At 41.0% G+C, this 12,309-nt stretch overlaps 1 protein-coding gene across 8 annotated transcripts in view; it reads left to right on the forward strand.

Moving 5' to 3' along the window:
- Positions 1–12,309, forward strand: part of BRD9 (bromodomain containing 9) — a 124,308-nt gene that overhangs the window by 67,864 nt on the left and 44,135 nt on the right. For 4 of the 8 annotated variants that reach the window (XM_073587692.1, XM_073587694.1, XM_073587695.1 and 1 more), the window contains exons 8-10: positions 531–551; positions 5,669–5,801; positions 5,891–5,963. In XM_073587692.1, the coding sequence (XP_073443793.1) occupies positions 531–551; positions 5,669–5,801; positions 5,891–5,963 (227 nt within the window). The remainder of the gene's footprint in view (positions 1–530; positions 552–5,668; positions 5,802–5,890; positions 5,964–12,309) is intronic. The other 4 variants (XM_073587693.1, XM_073587697.1, XM_073587698.1 and 1 more) reach the window with 1 other exon arrangement.

Genomic DNA, 12,309 nt, shown 5'->3' on the forward strand with positions numbered 1-12,309 from the left:
TAGTGGAGTTTGGAGTCAGACTGTTTGAGGGTGTGCACAGGTGTCTTTTTATACTGATGACAAGTTTAAACAGGTGCCATTACTACAGGTAATGAGTGGAGGAAAGAGGAGACTCTTAAAGAAGAAGTTACAGGTCTGTGAGAGCCAGAAATCTTGATTGCTTGTTTCTGACCAAATACTTATTTTCCACCATAATATGCAAATAAAATGAAAAAAAAACAGACAATGTGATTTTCTGGATTTTTTTTTCTCAGTTTGTCTCCCATAGTTGAGGTCTACCTATGATGTAAATTACAGACGCCTCTCATCTTTTTAAGTGGTGGAACTTGCACTATTGCTGACTTGACTAAATACTTTTTTGCCCCACTGTATATATATATATATATATATATCTATATTATAGCGCAGACCTGTTTCAAAAAAACCTTGTGTGCACATACCGATAAGCAACAATTGTGTTTTGACACTGTATTGTTTCAGAAGTCTTGCATTATGATACTTGAGCTTTTTTTCTTTTAATCCTTTTGCAGGGTCATTGAAGATGATCAGAGGTAAGCATTATTTGTTGTAGGATGCTTACTTTCTACACTGTTGGAGCTAAAGCAATACTGAGCCAAACACTTTTATGCTTATGTGAGACTTTCACATATTCCTGTTTTGTATTCTGGCGACCATTCGAAAACTGACACCACCAAGTGCAGTCATATTGGTTGTCTACTTTATATTGATTTCTCACCACCGATTATTAGAAAGGAAGAAAAAACCCACTACATTTTACAACACCAGCAAAATGAATAATGTGTCTGAGAGATCATACACATGCTGCATCTTTTGCGTATTGCAGGGCTGCCACCAGGAATTTCAGGGCCCCATCCTGGCAAAATTTCAGGTCCCTTTGACACTCCGCCCAGGCTCTACCCCAGCTCCGCCTCCATATCTGGAACCTCCCACCGCCCACTCTTGGAAAAACTTCACTTCTGCAACACGTCCTCAATAATCACACAGTAACAGTTCCCATCTAAAACCACATCACATACATAGCCATCAGCTTTTGTTTTGGCCAAAAGATTTTTTAGGCCTCTACCACTGCAACATAGACTTTTAGCCAGGCCCTACTCTACTCTACCATGTTAAACATTTCTTAAAACCAGAACTGGGCCTCTGTAAGTCTCCAGGCCAGGCCATTTATACAGTATCTCGACTGTGCTGCCTCAGTGTAGGCTACGCAGCTTGTCTCGCCCAGTCTGGGCCTGCCCTCCTTGCTTCTGCTCATCGGGCCCCATACACCAGTAATGACAGTAATGCCCTGATGGCAGCCCTGGTGTCTTGTATATTTTAACCATTAATGTATTTTCTCAAATATGTAGCTTATCAATCTTTCTACGGTTTCTGGAACTGGACATCATCAGGGAACAGTTAAAGGGAACCTGTCAGCAGGATTGTGCATAGTAACCTGCACACAGTGTCGGGTCTGCACCATTATGGTTGATGAAATCCGTCTTGTGGTTGTTCTTTAATCTTTATTTTCAATTTTGTGTTAATTAGATTCTCGTGCCCTAAAGTGGAGCTGGGGTATGTGGTGCTCTGATTAGGTATTCATAATATGCAGACTGCTGACAGGTCACTGCCATCTCTGAGAGCTGCTAGTGCACATGCGCCGGCAGCTCCATCCTGAAGGAGGATTTTTTTTTCTTCTCCAGTAAGATGGCATCAGCGGCGCTTGTGCAGTTGCAGCTAGCGAATCACAGCTACACCGATAGCAGCTACTGCGCAGGCGCGGCGAACGCCATTTTCAAATGGCGTTTTTTTTCTTTCCTCTAGCTGAATAAGTTGAATAAAACATATTATTGGCACATAAAGCATGCGATTTTGCTGCGGAACAGGTGCCCATGGCTGGCAACTGCCTGCAGGAGGTTTTTTTTTTTTTTTGGTTACATATATACAGATATTCATTATGCAAACTATGGGACAGGTCAGTGAGGGATCAGTGACCTGTCAGCAGTCTGCATTATTAATATATAATCAGAGCACCACATACACAAGCCCCGCCTTAGGGCAGGAGAATCTCATTAACACAAAACTGAAAATAAAGATTAAACAACAACGATAAGATGGATTTCATCAACCAAGGCATCATTTTATTCAGTATAACGGCGCCAACCTGACAGTGTGTGTAGGTTACTGTGCACAATCCTGCTGACAGGTTTCCTTTAATACAGTTTCTTTGATCCTCACTGTGTGAAGATGTCCTGGATCCATGGTGCTTCGATCTCTGCCTCATCTTCTGTGAAATAAGATGTGGTCAGGGAACTGTTATAGAAGCAGTGAGTGACATTATCAGTGCCCTTTAAAAATTAACCTTTAATTCAATTCTTTTTAAAAAATTTTAAGAAAATTCTAAAAGACTGGGTGATATCTGGCTTACAACAGCGCCCAAAAATTGACACACAGAAAAAAAATTTAATTATCAAACTCACCCATTTACATATATGTCGCTCCAGTCTGAGGCGCTTTCGCTTTTTGGAGCGCATTTGCGTTCCACTTCAGTGCCGATATGTGATCGGGAGTAATGTGGCATAGTAACCGCCACCTTGCGCTCCATTCATCTGGCAGCATGTGACCGGAAATGATGCTGTACACGGGCCGCGGGAATCTTCAAATGACGGCGTCTCAGGTACAGAACACGCCGCACCTTGCATTGCTCTTTCGGCAGGGGGGTGATGAGACCCCAATGGTTTTGCCCCGATGAACCCTCAATGACCAGGAGGGGGAAACGCGTCGGGCATTCTTTTTACATCAATGGCTGATAAGTATAGACTTTTCTGATGTTTTTGTTTGACAGACTGACTATGCATTGCAAATGAGCTCTACATTGAATGTTTGTTTTTTATATCTATGGCTGATAAATATTTTTTCTGAATTGCAATGTTTATTGTATGCTGAAAAGTGGGGTGAATAATAGGAGCCCAAATTTGCCATAGAATGTTATTAATATGAGCCGCAATGAGTTATTGATGGACTACTAGATCCTGACTTATACAGATTTGTCTCTTTGCACTAGTTGGTTTGCAATTACTTGGAGTGAGGTTGCTGTTATTGCTGTAGTACATTAAGCCTATCTTCTGATTATGAGGCTGGTTAATGCTTTATTGTATACGTTTTTAGGCATTAATATTGTGCATATGGTCTGTCTTTTTTGCAGCATACGCATTGTTTACTACGAGATAAGTTATATGAGCTGCATTTTTTCTACTCCTAGATAATTTTCTTTGAGAGTTGTTTTGACTACGAGATAAGTTTACAGCACTTCAGCACTTTTTCTCCTATGAGACATATTTTTGTCTACCCACTAGGGGTATTTTTTTTCGGGTATATTTGTATGTGTGTGGTTTTTTTCTGTGTATCCCTTTTTTTGTAGGTGATAAAGGGTCCCTAGGGCTACCGACATTGAGCGGGGGCGCCACATCGTCAACAACTAGGGTGCCAACCTCCGCAATCAGGAAGGGACACATTAGGGCTTATTAGGGTGAGTTTACCCCCCTTCCTTTGATAATTAAAAATGTTTTCTATGTGTCAATTTTTGGGAGCTGTTGTAAGCCCGATATCACCCAGTCTTTTAGAATTTTCTAAAAATTTTTAAAAAAGAATTGAATTAAAGGCTAATTTTTAGGGGTTTACCAATTTTGTGCTTTCTTGGTCCGTTTTTGAATATTTTGGTCCCTACACATTTTTTCTGAGGTTTTCTTTGACATTAGCGGTGCCCCCTGATGACGATTCATTTATGGAGTGTGTTAGAAGCTGTGGGGCGGTGTAGTTCCTGATGACATTCTCTTCCAGGTGGTCCAATAGATGCTGCAGGCAAGTGAGTGCAGCCTTCTGTGAAGTTGTGATTGAGTCTCCTCTCAAGTGGAATATCATAGGAAGTGACGTTAAACAGATTTAGGGATTATCTAGATAATTACAGCAGTGGTTAGGATATAAAGATAGATACTCAGAAAGGGCATTTTAGATGTCAAACCAATTCTTTAATAGTTTTTTGTTTTTTTTTATCTATGGAGCCTGGTGAGGACTTGTTTTATAGACTGGTTTTGGCACATGGTTTGGTACATCTTGATGTGGTTGGATGGATTTTACTTTTTTTTTTTTTTTTTTTTTGTTAATAAATTCTTTATAGCACTCTGGTAGCAAGTGAGGAGGTGCCTGAGTAGGGTTCCGGTCCGTAGTATAAAGTAGATAATAGTAAGACTCTGCACTCAGTGGGATGCTGTGTAAGAGTTGTGGATTTAAATCCACATTTGCTGTTAGTGACGGTCACCATAGTGTACGGCGCAGACTGCTTACACCCACACTGCTAGCACAGTCCGCTTCAATACTGACTTTCTTCAGTGGTATGCATTCACTACTAATTACAGCAATACAGCGAATTTCTGATGAAGGTCTATTATTGATGGAAATGTCCAGCATCTTTTTTACTAATTATCTTTGATTGTTAATATATCCACAACTCTTGCATTGCATCCCATTGAGTGCTGAGTCTTACTATTACTTTAACCTTTTTTTTATTTAAAAAAAAAAAAAAAATCATCTACCTTACATGCTTATCGTTTACAGAAATAGTGAGTCATATATTGGTTAATCGAAGTGTGCTCACACAAGCTATTTGTGCATCTATACATTTTATATTGAAGATGTGACAGCCCTATTTTTTTATTTTTGCACTGCAATATTATATATAAACACATTTTTATGTGCAGGTCATGTGTCTTTTCTAATATCTGTATATGTATAATGTGATTGTGTTTGTAAAATGTGTATATATGAAGGTCTCGTGTCTGTATAATGTATATATCTTATATCTGTAATAGGTATGTGTGTATCTTGCGCATAGTCACATAAACATTATACAGGCACATGATATACACAATATACAGACATGCACATTGCACAGATACACATGACATGCACATTATACAGACATTACATGATATGCCCAGATACACATGATATGCACATTACACACGTGACCTCCACATTATACACAAGGCATGCACAGTCACACACGGAACCTGGCTTGCACAGACATGCACGGCTTGCACAGACACGCACAGCACAGGGCTTGCATGTTATATAGACACATGATGTATTCAGTGACCGCAGTGGAGGAGTCCTGTAGTTGGTAATCAGGGCTGTACACACAGGAAACCTCCTGTCACTCTACACTGTCCCTGCACGCTGTTATTGCAGTGTTATTGTAAAATGCTGCTGTGTTTGAGAAATGGTGCCATGAAATGCCAGCTGGGAACTGTGCCTCTAGGATGGTTAGTACTACGCAGCTTCACCCCACCATGCTTCTCTAGCTTTTATCCTCTTAAAGGGGCTCTCCACTACTAGAACAACCCCTTTTTGAACTAAATGTTTGGCCTTGATAAAATAAAAAACTATACTCTCCTCCTGTGCTGGCGCCATTCCAGCCGAGTTGGCACTCGCTTTCTCCGGGGCTCGCGTGCGGTGTGGTGACACATGACTCTGGCACCCAATCAACGCTGGTGTCACTGTCCTTGACTACGTATGGATTGATTGTGTAATTCTAATACCACTGAAAGGAATGTAAATGTGTGTGGAGCCTCCATGTCAGATGGCCTTTACACCTTTCTGTTCTTTGTTTTAGCTGCATATTTGAGCCTGAAGGCAATGCATGTAGTCTCACAGATAGCACCGCTGAAGAACATGTTCTAGCTCTAGTGGAACATGCTGCAGATGAAGCAAGGGACAAGGTCAACCGACATTATCCAAACTGCAAGGTATGTGTTATAATTCATATTGGGAACTAGCTAGATTTCTCTGTATGAGGAGTAATTGTCACATTTTATTCTGGTACTTCTTTTTTTAGATTGGTTACCTTAAGAAGAACCTGGATACCAGCTTGATTTACACGGTGGTAAATTCTGATCCAGATGCAGAGGGTAAGTGCTCTTGTATGAGGCAGTTCCAGGCACTAGCCTACTGATTCTAGCTAGAACTGTGAGCTGACATTTCTTGCTACAAGCCGCATTCACTCTTTCTGTATTCTGGGGTTACTGGGCACAATGTAGATGCAGATATTTATTATCTTGAGATATAATGGGTATACTATTCAAGGGGTTGTCCGTTACTTGGCTATATTATACCTCTGGCACCTGTCTCTAACATCTACGGCTGGTGCGCATTCCAGCATTGGCTGTTAACCATTTAAGCCTGACAGCAGCATTTTAAAAAAAAAAAAAGTGTGACTGTTCCATGGGCTCCCTGTGACACAATTGCAGGGCCCCTATGACAGGCGGAGGTCTGCTAAAGAAGCCCGTCGCTGTCATTTTGGTATTCTTATGAGGCTCAGCTGTAGGCTCCTTGTGACACGATTGCAGGGTCCCTATGACAGGCGGAGGGCTGCTAAAGAAGCCTGTCACTGTCATTTTGGTATTCTTATGAGGCTCAGCTGTAGGCACCTTGTGACACAATTGCAGGGTCCCTATGACAGGTGGAGGGCTTCTAAAGAAGCCCGTCACTGTCATTTTGGTATTCTTATGAGGCTCAGCTGTAGGCTCCTTGTGACACAATTGCAGGGTCCCTATGACAGGTGGAGGGCTGCTAAAGAAGCCTGTCACTGTCATTTTGGTATTCTTATGAGGCTCAGCTGTAGGCTCCTTGTGACACGATTGCAGGGTCCCTATGACAGGCGGAGGTCTGCTAAAGAAGCCCGTCACTGTCATTTTGGTTTTCTTATGAGGCTCAGCTGTAGGCTGAGATTTTCACTTAGTAGTACATACCTGTTATGGCAATATGGTATAAGTAAGTGATCAAACAAAATGCTAAAAGTTCATATTACCCCCTTTTCCCCTTATTAAAAAGAAAGATAATTTGCTATGTTAGTAAAAGTCTGGTCCATTAAATTAAGAAATTAATTAACCCGATCGGTAAACACCATAAAAAGAAATCAGACCAAGAGAATTGCATTTTTTGGGTCACCTCACCTACCTTTAAAAATGTAATAATCAATTAAAGCATTGTGTTTACCCAAAATTGGCATTATTAAAAATATTAAATCATAGAACGATAAAAACGGCCTCATTCAACAGAAACTTAGAAATGTTACTGGTTTTGGAAAATGGCAAAATCTTCTTTTACAATATTCAAAATTTTAAAAAAAAATTCCATCACTTAAAAAGAAAAAAAAAATTTGCAAGTTTGGAGTCGACACAATCATACTGTCCTGGACAATCCTGTTTCCTGATCATTTTTACGGCGCAGTTAAAGCCATAAAGACAAAATCCAAAAATTGATAGCGGAATTGCAGTTTTTCACCATTTAAAGCAACCTGTAATAAGGACTTTGCTAAGTAACATACAGACGGTGTCAGGCCAGCGCCATTATACTGATTAAAATGATACCTGGATTGAAGTAATCTGTCTTATGGTTGTTATTTAATCCTTGTAGTTTTGAGATAATGAGATTCTCATGCTCTAGGACGGCATGTGGTATGTGCTTTTCATTTTTTTTGGTGCTGTGGCCTCATCGTCCTCATTCTAGCTTAAATGACAGGTAACTGAACCTTTATTGACCTGCCTCCTATTTTAAATACTGCACTTGTGCAGTTAATATTGTGGTCTTTCAAAAAAAAAAAAAAAAATTAGTTCATGCACCACCGCCGGAGTCATTTTGCTGAAGCCAAATTGCTAAAATAATGATTTCAACCCCTCTGTGCCATCAATGTATTAAAATATATCATGAACATTCATTTTCTTGCTGGCTACTTGCTTACTTAGATAGGAATAGGGTAAGATAGTGCATGTATATACATAGGGCTATTTAGTATCAGGGCTGTGGAGTCGGTAAGCCAAACCTGCGACTCCGACTCCTCAATTTCCCTTACTCCGACTCCCACATATATTGCTTATATTTAAGTGAAAAATTTATTGTAGTACAATGTGAACATCATGTATTATTGGAATACAACTTTAGAACACAAAAAACTGTAATAAATTGTAAATATGGAATACACTATGTAATATCGATTACATATATATTGTATGTGTGTGTGTGTGTGTGTGTGTGTGTATATATATATATGTGTGTATGTATGTATATATATAAACACTACACTCCCTGACAGAAGTTATGTCGCTTATCCATGTTATGTAAATAAAAGCTTATAACCTGACGTTAAATTCATCCATTGGTTGTATAAATTATTCTTTTGAAAGCTGAAACCCTCCGAAATGTGGTTTCAGTTAAGAAAATATATTGCCATCAATGCAGAAATATTGATCATTTAATGGACACAGAATGGTCAGATTTTGGCAAGACAAAAGTTTTGTCGCCTGGTCATATAAGGCACCCAATCCTAGTTTACATCCTCACCTGTGCTCAGTAAATGGTCGGTTAGTTAGTCAGTGTGTATAAAAAGAAACCCAGCACCCCAGACCTTCACTTGAGCTGCAACTTGAGCTCTGACAACATGCCAAAAATCCACCCTGCGACCAAAGCCTGGATTATCAAGATGCTGAAGACCAGATCCACTGCAGAGGTGGCTGGCACCTTTAATGTGTCTCAGCATCAAGTACAAAGAATTAAAAAAAGATTCTAAGAGACTGGAGATGTGTTTGACAAGCCCAGGTCCGGCAGACCCCGCAAGACAACTGCTCAGGAGGAACGTTTGTTGGTTAGAAAATCCAAAGCAAGCCCCTCTTCCACTGCAGCAGAGCTCCAACAGGCCTGGTCACCTCAAGTCCCTGTGTCAACTACAACAGATTGTAGGATTCTGTCTCGAAATGGCCTTCATGGTCGAATCAGTGCCCAGAAGCCAGCACTAAACAAAAGGCAAATAAAAAACTGTGTGGCATTTGCAAAGTCCCACAGCCTGCTAAACAGATGGACGCTGGAAAAGTGGCAGAAGGTGGATTTCTCTGATGAATCTTCAGTAGAATTACACCACAGCCACCGCAAATACTGCAGGAGACCTACTGGAGCCCGTATGGATTCAAAATATACCCAGAAAACAGTTAAATTTGGTGGGGGAAAGATCATGGTCTGGGGTTACATTCAAGAAGTATTAGCTACCTTTTATATTCAAAATCATAAAAGGGATCAAATGCTGCAGCAGGATGGTGCTCCATCTCATACATCTATCTCTACAACAAAGTTCCTCCAGGCAAAAAAGATCAAGGTGCTCAAGGACTGGCCAGCCCAGTCACCAGGCATGAACGTCATTGAGCATGTTTGGGGTAGGATGAAAGAGGAAGCTTGGAAGACAAAACCAAAGAATCTAGATGAACTGTGGGAGGCATGTAAGACTGCATTCTTTGCTATTCCTGATGACTTCTTTAATAAATTGTATGAATCATTGTTGAACCGCATGGATGCAGTCCTTCAAGCTCATGGAAGTCACACAAAATATTAAATATGACTCTAATAGCACCACAACTTCATTCACCAATGTTATGCAACATATATTTGTATTTTTAGTTAATTATTTGTTTGAATATCATATTATCTTTCTGTGGCCGACAAAACTTTTGTCTTGCCAAAATCTGACCATTCTGTGTCCATTAAATGATCAATATTTCTGCATTGATGGCAATTTATTTACTTAATCTAAACCACATTTTGGAGGGTTTCAGCTTTCAAAAGAATAATTTATACAACCAATGGATGAATTTAACATCAGGTTATAAGCTTTTATTTACATAACCGGGATAAGCGACATAACTTCTGTCAGGAAGTGTATGTAATAAACTATGTAAGTGGCAAAAAACAGTTTTCAACAAAAACATACAAAATAACATTTGTGCAGTCTATGCATTTGTTCTAAGAAATAGAATTGCCTCCATCAGATCCTCCTTCATAGATGACAAAATCTGACCTAATCATTTTAAGGCCAGAGAACAACCTCCCTACACTTGGGTTGGAGGCAAAGCCGTAACCACATGGGCAACATCTCCAACAATTTCCGGGTATAAAGGAATTGCCTCATGCACTGTCAGTTTTGATGAACGGTTCAATTTTTCTATTTCTTTGAGAGCAAGTGAAACATTTTGCTGAAATATGGTCAATCTGCTTGCTATAGGAGACGGAGTGAAATCTTTTTCCTTGCGGCAACGCTTTGCCTGCTCCATGTCATCCAAATACTTGTCCAAGTCAAACTCCTCATCTGATGAGGATGAAGATATGGCAGCAGTAGCACTGTCAGGACCCAAGTCCTCTTGCACCTGGCAGTCCTGTAGGCCACTCATCCTAACTGCTACCTCAGTCATAGCTTCTTTTCCTTTAGTAAGCTGTTGATCATCAAGCAGTATACGATGACTTGGGTCCACATAAACAGCTGCCAGAAAGAAAAAATTTATTTTCCTATAGCTGTGTCTCTCTCCATTTCATTGAAGCAGAAATGCCATCTGCAATTAAACCTCCTCTTTGGGACAGGCAAAATAGCAAGTTCTTCCACTCCCTTATGAAAATGCCAGGAGTTAAATCCTCAGCTTGTAATTTTTTTGTCACGGTAAATGGGTGATTAAGCAATTCCTTCAATTCAGCCACCTGTGTCCATTGGCCTTCATTTTGGGTTACCTGAGGGTTCACCATATCTATAAGAAACGGTTTTAGTTCAAGCAGTCGCTCAATCATTAAATAAGTGCTGCCCCACCGAGTGGCTTGATTGACAATTGCCCCTTTCCCAGCACGTCTCTTCAAGATGGAATCAATTTTAGGGGTTCTGGCGGCAATAACCAATTTCCTCACTTTTCTAATCAGATTTCCAGCATGTCCCTCTTGCAGACTATCTCTTATTGCCAGCTGCAGCGTGTGCACAACTTTCTCACTTTCTCCAGCTCGTGGCCCAGGAATCGGATCCTGTGCCGGGCAGGCACCCCTCCCCCTCCTCTCTCTGGTAAAGATGGCAGAAGACAGGACAGGGGAGGGGAGATTGCTGCCTGCAGTCTGGAGCTGGTGCAGGACCAGTAGCACTGCAGCATACAAGTGAGTTTTGATAGGTGCGTGCCCTTGCTTCTGGGGGGGGGGGGGGGGGGAAGCTGCCCCCCTGCCCCTCGCTGGCTACGGCCATGATTCACATACAGCATTTTTGCGGATCCGTTTTTTGCAGTAAAATACAGTGACTCTGGGCATCCCAGCAGCAAAGTTAATGGGTTTCAAGATATGACATTCAGACACACTGTTTTGTGAGGATCTGTTTTTGGGCTGAATGAGCATGTCAGTTTGTGTGGCGTTTTTCTAATCTGTTTTTGCTATTGAAAACATTATCTATGAGCTCAAAAACCTTTCAGGTGATGTGGTTTTTAAAAAGCTGATCTGCTTTTGCAGCTGAAAAACGTATCCTCAAAAAACGCAGCAAAAACTCTGTGTGTGAATGTAGCCTTAGATCAGGAATAGAACCGCCATTTATAGGACGTTTCATAACTTTCCCAAATTCCTAAGAAAAAATATTCAGCACATTCTGCATTGAACTACTGTACCCAATTTATTATATATTTTAGGAGTCGGTCCATTTTATTCCAACTCCACCAAAATGAGCTATGACTCCACAGCCCTGTTTAGTATAGGATTCATCAGACAGCATATAGGCTGTTAAAACATAATGAATCTGTCCTCCCTGGGCTCATAGCTTTGTCTGTACCAGCCAGATTGTACTGAGTCTGTACCTGCTCAGGATCTGGCAGTCTGTGAGGGTTTCTCCAAATTCTCCAAATCAAATTTTGTGAGATGCTGATATTGTTTTTCCAGTCACTGATATACCTATTCTGGTCCTCGTCTACCATGTTGCTGATTATGGCTTTTGTCAGGCTGCTTTGGTTGATGTTTTGGTTATTTTGAGTTTGGGTGATCTGCTTCAGTGGTCCTGGTTTGTTTGGTCCTCTTGCATGTAGCATGACTTTATGATGATGGGAGCTCGGACTTCTACTATGCAGGTGAGCCCGGAATGACAGCGCCCTCTTCAGAACTGCTAGGTGCAGTGGGAATCTGCCAAGCTCAGGTCGGCAGGCACCTGTTGGTGGTTCTCCGATGGACAGTACAGAATTCCAGGCGGAATATTTCTGTTAGGCTGGAATCCCACCTTGACCAGTCTGGGTATGTGTGAGGGCCCCAGACTTCACTGCCGTACAGGAGGTTTGAGGCGATGATAGCATTGAATATTTTTAGACAGATCCTCATTGGCTGCTTCACATGGTAGCGTTTCCTACTGATGGCAAAGAGGGTTTTGCAGACCTTGTCCTTCAGGGTCTCTGTGGTTAGTTTGGCCGTTCCTGTAAGAGTAAATTTGTTTAG

The sequence above is a fragment of the Dendrobates tinctorius genome, unplaced genomic scaffold (assembly GCF_039654945.1).
Source record: "Dendrobates tinctorius isolate UK_male_01 unplaced genomic scaffold, ASM3965494v1 ptg000102l, whole genome shotgun sequence".
NCBI lineage: Eukaryota > Metazoa > Chordata > Amphibia > Anura > Dendrobatidae > Dendrobates > Dendrobates tinctorius.